This window comes from Lacerta agilis, chromosome 2, assembly GCF_009819535.1.
Source record: "Lacerta agilis isolate rLacAgi1 chromosome 2, rLacAgi1.pri, whole genome shotgun sequence".
In the NCBI taxonomy this organism is placed as follows: Eukaryota; Metazoa; Chordata; class Lepidosauria; order Squamata; family Lacertidae; genus Lacerta; species Lacerta agilis.
The window spans coordinates 1,394,102-1,412,937 of NC_046313.1; the positions used below are offsets into that span (position 1 = coordinate 1,394,102).

Consider the following 18,836-nt stretch of genomic DNA (forward strand, 5'->3'; position numbering starts at 1 on the left):
CTGACAAGAAGGTCTGTTTCACTTAAAGAATCTCATTTTTAATGTTTGTCTTTTTAAAGGGACCTTGTAGCAAGAGAACTGGAGGTTTCGCATGCACCACCCCCACTTCTGAGAATATTTTCCACAATGGTTGGGATGGGCGAGGTTTCTCTCCCTCTCTCCCTGAACAAATTTTCAAACCTTTGCCGGGAATTGTGTGTGGAATTCTAGTACACCATGGTCTGTCCATTCAGTCCTTTTCCACCAAATTCTTTTTGCCTCCTGCATTGGGATGGGAACATGGAATCTCCGACCCTAGAGAAGCCACAACTCTGTCCCATCTCCCATGCTCCTTTGACCTACTTCTAAGATCCCGCTTCCGGCTGACAATGCTCCCAATGGACTTATTGTCTCCACTCTGCTGCTCTCTCCCCACCCCCGTTCCCATTCCCTGTCCAAGCAAAGCATTCAATGGGATTTCCACGTTACCTTCCCACATCAGCAGCCACATGCTGGGATGGCAACTGGGCATGCTGGGGAGGTGCGGGGGAGGCTTGTTTTCCTGCCATCCCATTTGCACACAGAAATTCAGTGATGGAAAATGTGACCTTGGGAGCTAAGCATCTGCAAACAATCTCTTGTCCCTCTCTAAATGTCACCAGCAACCCACTGCCAACAAAGGCTACTTTCAGGGAGCACCAAGACAGGAGAATGAAGGAGTTTGGGAATCCTCACACAGCATGCCTACGTTGCAGTTAGAGCTCCAAAATCCAAATAGAATCCCACCTATAGAGTGAAATTCTATAAAACAAATTGACACACGCAACAGAATGTGACCTGCATGTACAGTTCTGTTTTATATGAAACAGATTTCACATGAGTTAGAATTGCAGAGTTGGAAGGGACCCCAAGGGTCATCTACTATTTTCAATGCCCCTCCCTGTTTCTTTTTAAACTCCTTACACAGAGAAAGGTAGCCTAGACTGCTGCTGAGCAAATTTTCTACTTACAGGGATGTTCTTTTTTTTTTAAGCCACACAAAACAACATAGGAAACATTTTAAAAAATGTGATTTCCTCACCAATAGTCTGAAGTTGTACAACTGAGCCCATTACACAACACAGGCTACTGCCTGTTTTGGATGCAGGCTTAGCCAGAGCCCAGTGGGAGCTGATTGGCCAGAGTGGAACTAAGACCACATCCGGCCAGCACAAGTACTTCAACAGCAGCTTAATGCACATGTAGTTCTGTAGTTGTGCTGGGAGGAGGGCAAGGAGGAAACTGGGGGAAGATGAAGACCTTTCTCTGCTCCTGCAATATAACACACTCCTTTCCTAGGGATCGGCTGCCCACCATAGAAAGAAGAACAGCTTTATAGCTAGCATGCAGAACAAGAAAGAACTCTGCAATGCCCTCACACAGGTGGAAAAAAGTAAGGAATGGATTTCTGCACAAAACCAATAACTTTGTACAGGCATCTACTCCAGAGTAATTGATTTGCTGCTCTTCTCTTCCATCCTTTAACAACCACCATGCATTAACTGGCAGCTGCAGCTGTTACATCTCCTGACTCCTTCCATGAATGAAGCTCATTCTTTCCCCCATCTCTTGTGACCAACAGGACTTTTAAGTTTGTCCCACAGTCGGCAGTGGAGGAAGGTAAGCCAGCAGAGGAACAGGGGCAAAACAGGGATGGAATTCGAGGCAGGCCCAGACTACCTGGTTATTTTAAAGAGTGGGGCCAGTCTACCTAGCAATTTTTATTTGGGGGGGGGGGGTCTCAGAGAGGACTTCCACATCACACTAAACCTATTGCTCCATCAGTGCAAGGAATTCTGCTTGCCTGATGGAACAATCTGCCCTGCTCTTCCATGTGTGCTGTTCCAGGGGTTACCCTGAACCCCCGCAGAGCCAATTTGGGAGGGCGCAGGGCACGGAGAGGAGGAAGTCATGTTGCACTAACATAAGTCTTTGCATAGGCTTCTGCTGACAGAGCTCGTGAGTTCAATCCCACCCATATTTTCCACTCCTGGAGCAGAAAGTGTTCTAGCTGCAGCCTCATCACATACAATGGCAGGTATAGGATCTGCCCGTTAATGAGAGGCTGCCCCAGCCCAGCCTTGAGACTACAAAACCCATGATTCAGTGCAACTGTGTGTGATGCACACGTGCACAAAAGCAATGAGGGTGGTTCAACAGAAACAAGCAATTGATAATACTGAAAGAATGACAGAGTGCTTACACGGCTAACTAAAATTTGAACAGGCAGATAGATTTCCCACGGAAATCCGTTTCTTAGAGCCAGCAGAGGGGGGTTGAAAATGGAATTCTGCCCATAAAGTTTCACACATGCCTTCCGAATTAATCCCTAATGCGGTTTTGCCTTTGTTCATGTTAAAGTAAGCTGAGATGGATACATTCTGTGCGCCAGTGTTCCAAACACAAAGATATGTGAACAGGATTTTTTGTTTCCATCTAATAAACAAGAATTGTACAAAATCTCACATCAGAAGCCAAAGGGGAGAAAAAACTGAGGGCTAGTTCAGCAGCTCAGGAGTGCGTGTTCATGTGAGCAAGCATGCAATATAAGCCAAGAGTTCATGGATCTTGGCTGCAAGAACATCTGCAATCTGGAAAGCACATTTTTCAAAAGTTCTCAGATTGGAGAAGTTGCCATGGTTAAGATCTATTAGCTCCTGACTCACATGACACAGTTTCTCATGCAAGTACACACCCAGAGATGGTGAGAAGGGCTCACAGAAGTGCGCGAGACAAATATTACCCAACCCGACTATGTGTCTGAGGCCACAAGAGAAATGACATTGTGGTTCAGAGCAACCTGCCATTTAGATCAGGAATATCCTAGGATGATTGGTGGGAAATCAAAACCACAGATACCAGCCAGGCTCCATTCTGAGTTGGCTGCAAATGTCATTGACTGTCTCTGCTGAGAACATCTGAAATATTGAACTAAAAAAGGCTCCAATTTTTAAATAAACAAAACCTGTAATAAAATATATTTTTAAAATCTGAAATAAGTTCAATAAAACATTTTGTTGCAGATCTCACTGCTATAGCCCAAATAAATAGCCCAAACCTGAGCCTCCATGTCTATGCTACTCCTCTGACTACCAGATGCTGAGTTTCATGCTGTTAGCTTCTAGCTAACAGACGCCGACATTGCTTACAGGTAGCATAACTTTGAATGGCACCTGCACTTTCCAAATGGAGTTCCAGCAAACACAGGTGCTCCACGGAAGCTGATTGGGGGTCCCACAGCAAGATGATCTTTAAAAGAGGTCCAACCTTCTCCTGAAATCCAGTCACAGGGAAGCACAGAGTATGCTTCCATGGGGCCACTAGCCACTTAGTCTTCAACTACCTCCACCCAAATATCCTGCAAAGGCATGTGCAAAGAGTCCTTGGCTGGCAAATCGAGGAAACGTTTCCCAGTGGGTAGGGAGTTTGGAAACCATAGGGCTAAGTGGACTCAGCATTGCTTATTCTATGTCTTTATCATTCCCCCACAATGTTTTTGGACAACATCAGGCAGCAAAAAGCTCTGAATTGGATTTGAATGCAAAAGTACATGTGACATGGGAGATCTATGACTGGATCTCCAGACATCTTTTTAAGCTGAAAAGAAGGCACAGGAGAATGCAAAAACTGGATTTGGGCCATCACACTGAGGAAAGGTGGTTTAACCCTTCCTCCAGTCAGTGGCGAACGGAGCCACTTGGCTGCCCAGAGCGGTAAATGGGGAGGCACCCCTTGGGGGCGGGGTGTCGCTCCACAGCGCGCATGTGTCGTGACGTCAGTACGTCCAGGCTGCTGCTCCCACGGCAACCTTACGAGCCTTATGTAAAGCTGCCGCATGTGAAAACGTGCATAAGGCTGCCTCGTCCATGCTGCTTTTCGCACGCGGCAGCCTTACAAGTTTCCGCTCACCTGGCGGCTCGTAAGGTTGCCGTGGGAGCAGCAGCGCCAGCACAGACGGACTGCGCATGTGCGGCATCCTGTACATGCGTAGTCCGTCCGTGCTGGCGCTGCTGCTCCCACGGCAACCTTACGAGCCACTGAGCGAGGGTTTTTTACTGGGTGGCGGGGCTCAGCGTGGGAGTCGCAGGTGGGCCACTGAGTGTGTCCCCCTCCAGGATGGAACCTGGGGCGTACCACCCCCAACGCCCCCACCTTGCTCCGCCCCTGCCTCCAGTGCCATTTCCCTGATCAAAATTGTCTCCCCAACTTACTTCTTGTCCCAGTAGGAACACAAGTATACTGTGCCCATTGCCTTCCGCTCCTGGGGCTAACAGCAATTCAGGAAGGGGAATTTCAACCAGAAAATTGGCAAGGGCGGGGGCAGGATTAAATTCCCTCTCCACATGGCTGCGTTTTTACCTTTTAAAAAAGATGTTGGGAGGCCAAATAAGGGATCTCCCTCTTCATCTGCAATTTGCCCTGGTGTGCATCAAAAATGTGGAGAAGGGACCGGGGCTAGGGTCAGGATGGACTGAAGGATATTAGGAAAGCTAGGGTGGGGAGGAGGAGGTTTATTCACAGAGCTGCAGCCTGGGAGCTGAGGAGGAAATGATGAACCGCAAGTGGCTTGGAAAAAATGCACTGTGGGTGGTCTCTGGCTACTTGTAGGCTCCAGCCCTGACCTGCTCTGCCCCAAACTGAGCTGCTCCCAGGCCCCGTTCATGTAGTCAGGATCTGATCCCAAGGAACATAATGTGCTGGTACTAAAGAGAGGAACGCAGGCAGAAAACCCCACCAGGCTCCAAGTCTGAGGCCTAGCTCTCAGGGAGATAATAAACCTGTGTCATCTGGGCTGGGCTGCTTCACAGTGCAGATATGGGAGGAGACTAATATATTTCTCCGCCATACAGAAGCAGGGAACAAGGGAGAGAAAAGTTATTGCTTACTCTTCTTCTCACCAATGGTTTGGGGTTCTTGCTCTTCTGCAAGGAATTTTTGCTAGTATGGAAGACCAGATAATCAATGAGATTCCTCCCTCACCTGCAGGCTGAAGTGGCTCAGCACGAACTAGGCTGGAATGAAAGTGATGGATGATAAATGTAGATTCCCAGTAGACTAACTGTGAAGAAGGGGTGTGTGCTAAGCATGCAAATAAGTCAGTACTGACCACAGGAGAAAATGCCATGCTGAAGAAAGATTAGTTTTTAGGTGGGGAAAAGCCGCCCCTCCCCACAACTCTGCCTGCACAAGATATCTGTAACAGCTTGTTTGTCTCTTAGCTCTGCTCTTTGAACAACCATCACACTTGATTTATTCATTAACTCCTATCTCTCTCTCTTTTTTCAACAGAAGATCTTAAGGTTGCTAATAAAATAAATATGCATGCAATACAATAGGCCGAAGCAGGCCAGTGGAACAGTATTTTCTAAACTTTCTCCCACTCAGAGTAGCTGGCTTCTCCGTGGACATTACAATATGGCTGGCTGACCAGTGGAAATGGGTTTTCCTCTGCTAAGCTGCATGTAGCCCCAACTCTCTTCTCCTCATTATCCTAGGAATTTCAGCACCACTATTTCCACCCCCATCACCTCTTGTACCCAAGATCCAACTGAAGCTACAGAGCAGAGTATGCAGAGACATGGGTCCAATTCACTAGTAGTTAGCCCTTCCCTATAGCTAGATCCTATAATGTGCTGATGATAAAATCACTTGGGATATAGGTGAGGGAGAAGCTGTTAGATCAGCTGTTTGCTCACAAGAAAGCTGTTCAGCCAGGTAAGGAAGGGCAGAGCTGGGGAGATGCTATAATGTTCCAGACCCTCCTGGTGGCTTATAAGCCTCAGAGGGAGCCACAGGAAAGAAGAGAGGGGAAAGCTCCCCTGTGTGTCTGGCTACTTCCATTACTTAGTAAAGGAGCAGGATTGCCTGGTGATGGTCCCTGTAGAAGTCAGGAGCTATAGATTCCGGTGACCACAGAAATTGTGCTACTGCAGACCCCTCAGGTAGAGGAATGCCAATGAGGATGTTTCCATTATCCAAGCTTTCCTAGAGTGGTGAAGGATCCAGCAACAGGAAAGGAGTGAATACATAAACATATTGGTGGAGGGGCATGCAACAGACATAAAATGGTGCTAATTTTCAGCACACAGAAGCTTTTCAGCACTGATTAAATGAAAGAGGCCTAGGGACCATCTCTGCCCCCAGGTGATGAGTGTCCCTGGCTCAACTTCAGGAGCTGCTAGATACACTGACAAGTTACCAGCTCAGGCAGCAACAGCTCTGCTGGAGGAAAAAATATGGAAAAGGAAACAGGCCAGCCAAGTCTTCCTCCACCGGATACATGGGCCATGGGGCTCCAGCCAGAGCCCTTGCCTGCCAGATGTTCACAGCTGGGCGTATGTCCCCATTGGCTCATCTACACAACCTGCCAAAATCTGGATTTTCCATTCCCAGCAGTAAAAAGAAGATAAATTCCAGGGCAACCCCCAAGCTAATGATGTCAAACCTGTAAGCACCACCTACTGCTGCTGCATGTTATTGAATCTCCTTCCCTGTGCACAGGTGACCTCCCTGGTGACCTGTCCATGGTGCTGAACAATATGTGATGCAGCCCATGGGAACTGTCCTAATATTAGAAGCAGGTGGAAAACTGACTGAAAACCAGCAAGAAGCCAGTTTGTCTGCAGTGGCTGCCTGGAACAACTGCACAAACAGGCACCCCAATGCAGAGAGATGTGCAAAACACAACACAGAGTCTCACCAAACACAGAATCATTCACCTCATTCCAGAGCTAGAAAATATTCCAGTTTCCTCAGAAGCCAAATACAAAAAAAACATCAACTTATCCATACTGTCTAAACAGATATAACACTCCAGTATAAAGCAATGATAATAAACTGTACTGGGAGTATATGAAGGGGAAAGCTGGTGACATTTGGATTAGAGAATCAACCACCACTGCAGACAAAATGAACCTTGTCATGGTGAGTACAAAGGTATGAGTGGAAAGTCAAGGTCCAAGTCAGCAGTAGTAGGTGCATCTTGCCACCTGTTCTAAGCAGCAGCAAGTGCCATCATCAGGAACCTGAACAGGTATTTCCCCACCATGTTATTATTAATAATAAAAATTGAATGGAATGGGCAGGAAGCCATGTGCAAGGACTTCTGCTTATGCAATGGGGCTTTCCCCCCCACTCTCCTTCCCCCATGAGCCCCAATGCCCCATGAAATTGGCTCAGTGGGGCACAGAAGAACCCCCAGAGCAAGAGGGGGATCATTTTATCTGACAAGCAGAAATGCTTGCACTAACAGAATGTTTGATATGCCACAACATTGAACATTTCCCAGAATTACATGCATTTCAGCAAGTAGTATAAGCTAGTCTTGGTTATGACTTTGTCCATTCTGCTAAATTTTATTTTGTTTCTCTTGCTGTTTCTGCTATTTCATTTCTGTGATGCTCTGTTTTTCTACTGGTTTTTATTATATGTTGCCCTGGGGTTTTTTACTGAAGGGCAGCGCAGACATTTTCAAAATAAAGAAACTGCATGGTGATGATGATAGTTTATAACAGCAGCAGCAGCAGCAAATTATATCCATCATGAACTTCCAATATACATGACAACTGAGGGTTTCAGAAGCTAAAACAGATAGGCCCCCATCCCCAAGGAGCTTACAATCTACATTTCAATAGTGGGGAAGCATGAGTAGGGGAGAAGAAGAGACAAAAGCCACAAGGAAACACATACCTCTTGATATTTTACAACTTGCCTTTTGAAACATGCCTTTTCAGTCATGGCACTGCAGTGGAAAGCTATAGGCACACTACATCCCAGCCACATGAGCATATTGATGCACTGAGTTACACTTAGAAAAGGCAAATGAAGCAGTGAGGTTTTTGTTTGGAAGCCTCTCCAGCTTATATGGCTAGAAAATGCAACACTCTGCCCAGCGCAAGAAAAGCTGAATATCTGATTGCAGTGGACAACAGTTTAAGAAGCACTGTTCCATATAAACACATGTCTACCCATGCCTTTCTCTCTCCCACACAATAGAGGTTAGAAGCGCCCTGTGAGACCAGCTAGCTAATAATCTTCTAGATAGCATTTCTATCCTTTCATCCATCTCTGTAATCCTTTGGCCCTGTGACTGCCAAGAAGGCTACTCCTAATGCAGTCCTACATATTTATATGACAATTGAAATCCACTGCCAAGAGTGGCTAGCAACAATTAACGTATATCTGGTGTTTGATGCACCTGGTTGCCTTTCTAACTGCCAGTGCCAGAAATACATAGAGATACTGGGGTACGGAGCAAGACCACTGTCTTAGTTCTTGACAGTATCTGAAGAAGTGTGCATGCACACGAAAGCTCATACCAAGAACAAACTTATTTGGTCTCTAAGGTGCTACTGGAAGGAATTTTTTATTTTGTATTTTGTTTTAGTTCTTGACATTCAGCTTAGTGCTGGTTTCAGTTTAGTATTGGAAGCACAGGCTGCATGTCATTCTCTTAGCTCTATGATTATGATTGTGGGGAAATCATAGTTATGGGGCTGGGGCTGGGGAACTTGCTTTGCATGCTGAAGGTCCCAGGTTCAAACACCACCAGGTAAGGGGCTGGGAAAGACTCCTGTCTAAAGCCCTGGAGAGTCACTACTAGGCAGTCTAGACAATTTTGAACAAGATGGGTCAGCAGCTTGACTAAGGCAGAAGATAGCTTCCTACATGCAGCTGAGATGGCCTAGTTTTGGCAGAACTTAGTACTGGCATTTGCAGCCACCAATGTCACCTTAAGTCTTGCCATACTGGGACATATCTGGCAGACAGCAGTACTTGCAATCCTGTGTGGCATGGAAGTGCAGGCTACGTTATATGACCTGAAGTCCTGTTGACCCCCTTTCAGAGAAAGTTGTGGTTGAAACTGCATGCTTCTGAGTATTAGCTGTCCAGGAATGAGGCCAAAGAACAGAATGCAAGCAGCTGTGTACATTCTTGAGTCCAAGGTATTTGCCCCAGCCCTTGTTCTCAACCATAACTTTGTATACAATGAATCAAAACAAAGATTTTCAAATAAAAAACAAAATGAAATTCTGCAACAAGACCCATGTTGGGTGATTTGGAATAAATTATGCAGCGTGCTTCCAGATAGATAGATAAGATTGTAGCCATTACTAATCCTACTCAGAGTAAACTCACTAAAATTAATTAACATGACTACTTTAGGCCCATTAATTTCAGTGAGGACTCTGAAATTAATTTCAGTGAGGACTGCATTGGATACAGTCTATAGAGGTATAATCTATGTGTGTGTGTCTTTGTGTACACACACACACACACACAGAGAGAGAGAGAGAGAGAGAGAGAGAGAGAGAGAGAGAGAGAGATGCTTTGGGATAGCAATTTAGGCTTTCTCTGCTTTTGAAAAACTGTAGAATTTGTGGAAATAAATGGGGCAAATGTAGGGTGGAGAGTTACGAAAAATGGGGAGAGGTGAAATGTAAGACCAGTAAAATAGTAACCACCAAGGAAGAACCAAGAGATGCTTGAGCAAATTTAGGTCCCACCCTGGGACCACCAAAAACCCTACTCAGCTCAGATATAGCTTGGGGTATTTCACCAAAGTTATCAGCAAACACCAGAACTGAAATAACTCCCATGTGTTTATAGAAGAAGCTGGGCCTTTCTGGATGCTAAAATCTAAGCCAGATACTCTGCTGGTATGGCAATCCTGCAAAAGTGAAATATATGTTGAACAACTGACTGAAGAATCTCTCCCCTTCCCTGTAGAAATAACAACATTAACAGCAATATACCATTTTCAAAGTGTTCCTCACAATCACAAAATGTGGTCTTTGTAAGGTCTTTGTAACTCTGTAAGGTAGGTCCACTGGCGGAGCTTCATGCTCCGGCAATGGGGGCAGAGAGCAGGCGGGGGCAGGGTTGGCGCACGTCCTGGGGCGGGGTGCACCACCCAAAGGGGCGTAGCGTGCATCCTGGGGGCGGGGCACGTCGCCTGCGGGGGCAGGGCACCCAGCGGGGGCGGGGGGTCAGCCACAATGGAACCCCACTGGGATCGCACTGCCGTGGGTGGTGCACTCCCACTGCCCCCTCTTCCTCTGCCAGTGGGTAGGTCATAGCATTAAGGTACTGGGCATTTTTGGCCAAAATTGGAAAAAAGAAGTCCCAGCAAAGGAAGAATGGATACAAAAACTTATGGAATATGCAGAAATGGTGAAACTTACTGGAAGAATAAGAAATCAAGATAACAAACTTTTTATAAAAGAATGGAAATGGTTTATTTAATATTTACAGATAAACTGTAAACAGATAAAAACACTGGCAGGATTATTGTAATAACCTGCAGCTACATAAGAATGTATATATGATAAATAAACGAGTAAGTTAAGTTAATTTGGATATGCAGAAGATATTTAAAAGAAATTTAAGGAACCGCAGAAAGAGGGGGAAGGAAGTCAAGTTTTAAAAAGTCAAAATGATTGTAAAATCAGTGAAATGTATATATTTGAAAAGTATAAATAACTTTATTTTTTTAAGGTAGGCCAGCATTACTGTTCCCATGTTATAAAACCAAACAAGTCCATGGCAGAGGCAAAATTTGAACTGGGTCTTCCTTTTTCACAGCTCAGTCTTTCAGCCATTATGCGCCACTTTCTCTCACTGAAAGCCTTTCCCGGTTTCCTCCACCTGCACTTCTTCACTGGCTATTTATTTTCATGTTCTTCTTTGCAATCACAAGAGCTAGAAACCTATGCTTTTTGAAACTCAAAACCAAACATTCTCAGGGTGCTGTATCCGACATCAATTTCCATGTACCGTATAATCATTAGAGGGCTTCCTGATGATTTATTCTCATGAGTCACTATGGCATGAGTGCTGAAGTGAAACAAATATCATTTTTCCAGTTCCAATTTGTGTGTGCAGATCAGGGAGTCTGAGTAACACCAGCTCATCATTATTTTTTCCTTTGCTTTTTAAATAAAAGTGGGCAGGTTCTAGAAAAACTGAAGTGTGCTCTACACCCACTTTCTCTGTCCCTCAAGAGATATGTCAATGCATCCATGATACTCCTACTAGTCACCACAGAAAAGAAAACAGTCCGGAAAAACAAACAGTGCCTTAAAACAAGTGGGACCTTGAACAACTCCTTTTAAGGCATAGGCTATACACACATCGCCTGGGCTTTTGAGCAACTTAAACATTTTTTATGAATTTAGTTACTGTTTTATTTTAAATAGTATTTTAATTTTATGGTTTTTAGTTGTTGAAACTTCTCTGGAAACAATAAGGGAGACTAGCAGGATTTGTGGGTGATCTATACTCTGATTCAGTTGGTTGGGAACACACAAACTGCAAGATATTGAACCAAACAAGTCTTTCCTTATCATTCTCATGAAGTTACCACTATGCAGCAAAATGCATGTTCAAAGTACACCTTCTCCCAAAGTCTTAGCTAATAGTCATTCAGGAAATCTGCACATAACCTACTTGCAGAGGATAAGAGGTTACAGTCTGGAAAGGAGACCCTAGGCTGGGGAGCATGTTGCTCATCCTACCCTTTGAGACAAAACAGAAAGGCCAGTTGATCACTTCCCTACATTGCGACATTACCCCATCAAACGTAGCATTTTGCTATTGCACCAAAACAACTGGGGTGGTGACAGAGGTTGTGGGGAATGTGAACTATATTTGGAGAGCAAGTCACCTGTGTGGAGCGAGGGGAACACTGGTTGTTGTAGGGAGGCAGCAACAAACACATACATGGAGGGGAAACTGGACTGAAGGGTTTCAGCTGCTCCCAGCCTTTGGTGATAGGAGCAATGATAATGGGAAACAAAATGCCTAGCCATAGAAGTGCTCCCTGTTATTGGGGCTACTATTTTGAAGTGTGATAGGCTTTTAGACATAGTGATAGCCCTCCCTTTCTCCCACCCTCACATACTTGCACTGCTGGCCCGCAGAACAAGGATAACCCCCCCACTCCCCTGCCTGAACATGTGGTTTGTGAGTGACATGTGCACAATGAGCAAGAGGTTGGGTGAGACAAGATGGGGAAGGGGAGCCTGTGGGCCTTCCAGATGTTGCTGGACTACAACTCACATCGCCCTGGCTATTGGACATGCAGGCTGGGATGGATGGGAGTTGCAGTCCAGCAACATCTGGAGGGCACCACACAGTGTACCCTGAACAAGATGATCTCAAGGTCCCTTCCTGCTCTATCATTCTTTGATTGAAAGTCCTGGCAGCACTGCCAGTGCTCTGCAAAATGTTCCTATATATAGCGTTTGAGACAATGGAAATAAGGAGGAGGTGGAATAAGCAGCATCAGTCCTCAGTGATTACATGTTTGGTGGAAATCAAATGGTGATTGACAAAAAGAGAGACATTCATCCAAATCGCACAGAGACCAGGCACGTATGACTATCTATCTCTGCTCTTGACCACTATTTGATGGCCGCAAGCTTGTTGCTACATGCATGCAGACAAAGTGCATCTCCCGGCAACTGTCATCTAGAGCCATCCCTCAATCCCTGTGGCATTTCAGGTGCAGACGCTGAGCTCATCTGCCTGAAAGGCCTCTCATTTTTTCCTCCATCATGTCTAAACAAGTCTCTGGCAAGCTTGGAATGAAGCTATAGATGTTTCTTGGGCTCAAATGTCTTGGGCCTTTCTGCTGTTGACGCCCTCATTCAGCCCCGGTTAAAGAGAACAGAGCTGTTTTGTCCAGCTCTGGGTCCAGCTGCCAAGTCATAATAAAACATCAAGATCTCATACTATCAATCTTCTCTTCCCCTGCTATAGTTGTCCTAGACCCATGTCAGAACTTGCTTGAGGGGCCAGGAGTATCTTGCATTCTGCTAGCAAATGTTTGACATTATAATGTTAACACCACCAAGCATCAACAATGGCCGTGAGGGTGATCAAACACATTTGCTGGCTCATTGCTGGATTTCCAGACATCTGTGACATGAATGAGAGACTGTGTTTGATTAAAACTCACTGCACAGACAGACATCCGATGTCATATACATCACTGCCTGAGTGGCGGGGGATGCCAGTCAATGTGTGCATGCTCTGAACCAGGGGCCCCCAAACTAAGGGCCGGGGGCCAGATGTGGCCCAATCACCTTCTAATTCCGGCCTGCAGACAGTCTGGGAATCAGCGTGGGGGGGGGGACTGAAACAGTTCATTGCCAAGGCCACAAAGGACTCTAAGTTACAGTACACCTCTATGTAAACATCAATTTCTCTATGACACCACAAGCTAGTATCTTGGCAGTTTGCATGGACAGGGTAGAAACTCGTGCCATCTGTGTTCGTGCCACATGGAGTACAGGGCAGAAACTTGTGCCACATGAAGTGATCGATATGCTTAGAATTTTACCAGCCCCATCCTAAAAGCAGTAAAAGATCATCATTTGGTGGATCGCTACCATTCTGTCTTCTTTGAGCATGCTGTTATGCTCACCAGACAAGCTTTGTTTTCACCACTCACCACCAATGAAGGCAAGTTCAGAATCAACAGGGTCTTCTCTTCAGGCAGATCAAGATAACCAGGTGACAGCAAAAACTGCAACTTTTTTAGCAGGGGCAATTAGAATAAGATCTGTTACTTGACTATTGATGTAAACTTCTAAAATGTATTTTGTATAGCTAAGCTTTTATCTGTATCTTCAGTACACTGTATTTTATTTTATTTCTATGGCTAGGGGCTGATGCAAATCTGATCTGATCTGATCTGTACCAACAGGGACTCACTCAGTGCCAGGCATCCTAGGGTGAAACACAGGTGAAATGTCCCCATCCAGCCCTCTAGAACAGGCCACACAGAAGTGGCCTGAAACATGTTCCTGCAATCCATGTGTGGGTGAAAAGAACTCTTTTGTATTTGCCACAGCAGTTTGGCACAAGGGTACAATAAGCTTCGGAGCCGCACGAGCCACCTTTGCTCGTTCAAGACCTTTCATGCACTGCCAGTCACAGAAGGCTGTTATGTAAAGACCATCACCTTGCCCTCGGCCTTGCTCAAGGTTTCCTCCTGTTTTTCTTTTGCATTGCTTACCGTGTTTGTATACCTGGAGGTATCTTGCAGTTTACAAGATTGCGCCGATCCCCATGCTGATCCCTGCAGGTGTCATATCAAGCCCTGTGCAAAATCAGCACAGGTTGCAGCAAAACTGTTTTCTAGACGGTGCTGCTGCTACTTGTTTCATGTCAGGAATAACACTTGGCATTTGTACAAAGCCTATGTTTTCAAAGTGTTTTACATTTACTCCCGTGATGAATATTACAACAGTTCAGAATACAGATGCTAGGCTGCTTACAGGGAAGGGGCATGACAAGCACATTGTGGTGGTGCCTTTTCGGCTACACTGGCTTCTGCTCCATTTCTGAGCCCAGTTTAAAGGGCTGCTCCTAACTTTCAAAGCTCTTTAAGGGGTCACAGTATGTGAAAGTGGCCAGACTCCACCGGTGCCTGTCCATACTTTGAGATCTTTATCAAAAGCCCTTTTCCAGGTTACCATGTCACCTGAGGTGTGGTGGGTGCTACCAGGAAAAGTGGTGACCCCCCCCCCCAGTTTTGGAATGTTCTCCACAGCAAGGCTGCCAGGGAACAATATTCTCCACCCCCAAACAGGTTTTTAAAGTTTTGTTTATCTGTTTTATATGGATACTGCCTTTATAGAGTCGTTATGTTACTTTATACTTAAGGCATAATCATAATGGTGTATCTAAAGGGCAGAGTATAAATTTAAACAAGGGGTGGGGAACCTCTAGCCCATGGGACAATTTGGGACACCAGAGGGTCCAAGTTGGTCCAGAAGAAGAAGAAGAAGAAGAAGAAGAAGAAGAAGAAGAAGAAGAAGAAGAAGAACAGTTTGGATTTGATATCCCGCTTTATCACTACCCGAAGGAGTCTCAAAATGGCTCACATTCTCCTTTCCCTTCCTCCCCCACAACAAACACTCTGTGAGGTGAGTGGGGCTGAGAGACTTCAGAGAAGTGTGACTAGCCCAAGGTCACCCAGCAGCTGCATGTGGAGGAGCGGGGATGCGAACCCGGTTTACCAGATTACGAGTCCACCGCTCTTAACCACTACACCACACCGGTCTCATTAGATAGCTATCTACACTGGGGCAAGCAGATGCCAGAAAACTCCTTTTCTAAGAGAAACTGGTGCAAAAACAATGTGATCATACTATTGCTTGCCACTCTGAGGTTTCGTTGGGTTGTTTTAAGGAGAAAAGTAGTTGTTCTAAATAAGCAATGAAAATAAGTAAGTAAATAAATATCAAGAAATGTACACTTGAATATTTGTGTGTGCATGTGTGAGAGAGAGATACAGAGAGAACATTATTGAAATGTGTCCATTTCCCATCTGTATTTGCCCATCTCTTTGTGTCTGAGGGTCGCCTTCTACGCAGGGTAGATACAAGAGTGTGCACTTTGCTGCACAGTGTTTATCTAAGCCCCTCGCCGTGGGTGCCTGTCTGCAATATTCATCTTCATGGGTGGCTGTGAGAAAGGCAGACTGCACAGCTTGCCCCACACACCCTGGAGCCCCATCCAATCTCCCTTGCAAGCCTTCTTCCACCAGCCCATCTATAAGTAAGATCTTAGGAACACGGGTGGTTCTGTGGTTCACAGATTCATGCTTATTAACTTATTTCATTTCATTAACAAACACTTCTCAACCCTCACCTTTTCTACACAGCAATCTTCATGGCATCTGACATAAGAATTAAGAAATGCAATTTGAAAAACAAATATAAAACATTTTTATAAACATACTCATAAGGCTGGCATTAAATAACACACACACACACAGAGAGAGAGAGAGAGAGAGAGAGAGAGAGAGAGAGAGAGAGGGATAAAGTGGGAGCAGAACTATGCAGCAGATAGAAATAATAGGCCAGGGACACAATTTCTATGCAATCACCCACCAAACACTCATGCAATTAAAATATATTTTAAGTTGATGCTAATAGAAAGAAGATTAAGCAACCAGCCTAATACCTCCAAGGAAGGCATTCCACCAGAGGAAATATCCTGCAGTTGGGAACTACCTGCGTCTCTCCCCAAGGCAGGGGTACGCAGAGAGCAGGGTCTCAGATTGTGAACACAGCAAACAGGCTGGTTCATACAGAAGAACAACCCCAGTCCTCCGTTGTGTGGGTCTTTACAGTTCAACACCAGCAATTTAAATGGACCCAACGAACAAACTGGGGGGCAATTGAAGATCAGGGCAGGACTTGGTTGGGGGCAGAAGTCCAGGGCCCTACTCAGCAGAATGAGCAGGAGGGCCTCACCCCACCCCCAAACACAGCAGGGCTGACTTACTGCATCTTCTAAGAGGGAATCTCTTCCCCCCCCCTACACACATAGCCCACAGAAAACCATTAAGCCCAGAATCTAAAACTACCAAACTTACATGAGTGGTGAAGATATTTTAAGATATTTAACAAGTCTCATTTTATAACCTGCCCCCTGTATTCTGAGCAACTTTAAATTTGTGGACCTTGCTATATCCAATACGATCCTGCAGCCATTTGCATGATGGCTGCAAAACTTCTCCAAGCCATGGATGTGTACCAACATATACCTTTATTTTAAAGTATGTATTCTAGGTTCTACAAGTCATATTTTAAGCATGAATTGCATAAGAACAATGTAGACTAACACAATGAAGCTTAAGGTGTGGCCTCGGGAAAGTGATCCGATTTATATGGAAATGGCTGGAATGATGAGCACGAGCACTCCACAACTGCAACAGTTTGTTGCAGACAGGCACCATCTGTATGTACTAATAACGATCTGTTCACAATGTGCTGGCCACACCAGTGCCATCCATGCACAAGTAGGAGGCAACAACAGGCTTGAGAGAACAAGAAGCACAAAAAGAAAATATTTTGAGGGATGCTGTTCTTTGGGGAAGAGGATGGAGCATGCTCAGAATGCTAAATGAGTGTTTGGGATCAAGGTATTTTAAGTACGGTATGTGTTACCACCGAGAAGGTCTGGAGGTCCACATGATGGGATAACATTAGGACTGCAACTCTATTAAATACATTTTAATCAATCAATAGTATGCATTATGTTAAATTAAGGTTGATTAATCCATCAATTATATTTGTATGTATTAACATGTGGATAGTTTCTGAAGCAAGAATCACACTTTCTTTGCATTTAGACACAAATGCATATGCCAGCATCAGGCAGCATCTTAGAAGAGGCAATATCTTCTATGAAGGGGGGGGAATTCAAAAGCACTTGTACTAAAAATGATAATGTGTTCATTAAAAATCCACTGTCCCTATTAACTGTGGCACATTTAAAGTCAAATTGAATTTGCCTTTTTAACCAACTAAATGTTCTAACTGAATACTTTGAACACTAAAAAGTGATATATAAATATTTACCATCATCATACTGTGGGCAAGCACCCTGGGTAAGGGGGGGGGGGTTGTGTGCATTGACCCTTGGAAAGGGACACAAACACTGAGGTAGGAATTGGATCCATACCGGCAGCAGCCTCCCTCCTTTGCACCAGCCAAAACATGACGGAGTTAAACAACCCTCGACAGAGGACCCTCCCTAATGCATATTGGATGTGCGCGGGATAAACGGCCCTCGTTGCGGTCCCTCCATCATCTCGGTGGGGCTTGGGGGGTGTTCTGCTTTACTCGGAGACAGTTTTCCCCTGCATGGATTTTCACATGCCTGCGGGAACCCCTCAAACGGCGCAGGGCTCTCTGCTCGTTCACCTGTGGAACAGGTGGCTGGTGATGGGGTGGAGGGAGGAGCCATGGAATAGGGAGAAAATAGAATCATAGAATCGTATTGTTGGAAGGGAAGGACCACGAGGGTCATCTAGTCCACCCCCTGCAATGCAGGAATCCAATGTGGGGCTCGAACCCAGGACCCTGAAATGAAGTGTCTCCTGCTCTCAGCTTGAGCGATCAGACTCAAACAGTGTGACAAACGCACTGGCACAGGTAGCCCTCAAAAACCTGGGCTGCCCCAAGGCGTTGCTAGAAGCCATTCTTTTAAATGGCACGTCCATTCTTCCATCTGAAGGAAGGAGCTCCGTGGATGAGAGCCTGTTTTCCACGCAGGACGTGCCGCGTTCAATGCCCGGCTTCTCCGCATCGGGCTGGGAACGTCCCTTGCCTGAAACCCCGGAGAGAGCTGCTGGCTGCCAGTGTGGACAATACGGAGCTGGAGGGGCCACTTCGGTCCGGCTCGTTTACATCGCGTCGTCTGACGCGCGCTCGGCGCTGCACGTAAGAGGCGCCCGGGTCGCAGCCCAGACGGCCTCCCGCGCCCTCCCGCGAAGCCTCCCTTTAAGCGCCCGCCGCCCCTTACCTGCCCCTGTCCGGGGAAGTCCGCGCCACAGGAAGGCCAGCAGGCAGATCAGGTGGCTCGCCGGCTGTGCCATCCTCGCTCGGCGCCGGGATTGCACAGGGCGCTTCCCTGCTCCGCTCGCAGACTCCGCGGGGAGGCGCGCAGGCAGCACCGCGGCCAGAGCGGGGCGGGAGAGACGCGTCGGCCCCGCCCCGCGCCCGCCCCCGATCGCGCCCGCCAGGCGCCCCGGCAGTCCCGGCGGGAGGGGACGCGAAGGGGCTTCCCTGAGCCGGACGCAGCGCGCTCCGATGGGCGGCTAAGAGGAGAGGAGCAGGCTGCCCCAGAGCGGGGAAGGGAGCGCGCCCTGACTTTCCTCAGGGTACTCAACAGGAGCAGCACGTTAACGCTGTCTCTGTCTGTCTGTCTGTCTCTCTCACACACATATACAAATGCCCCTTCACTCAGCGCGCACACACCTGAGAATTCCCACTTTATTATTAGTATTATTTACT

General features: G+C 46.2%; 1 protein-coding gene across 4 annotated transcripts in view; it reads right to left on the bottom strand.

Moving 5' to 3' along the window:
- The window catches only part of COL5A3 (collagen type V alpha 3 chain), a 108,236-nt gene extending 89,764 nt beyond the window's left edge, over positions 1-18,472 (bottom strand). Inside the window, exon 1 of one of the 4 annotated variants that reach the window (XM_033136644.1) lies at positions 18,346-18,461. In XM_033136644.1, coding sequence (XP_032992535.1) covers positions 18,346-18,418 — 73 coding nt within the window. In that variant the 5' untranslated portion in view covers positions 18,419-18,461. Of the gene's footprint in view, positions 1-18,345 lie in introns of all 4 variants that reach the window. The other 3 variants (XM_033136651.1, XM_033136678.1, XM_033136686.1) reach the window with 3 other exon arrangements.
- Positions 18,473-18,836: the final 364 nt, after the last annotated feature.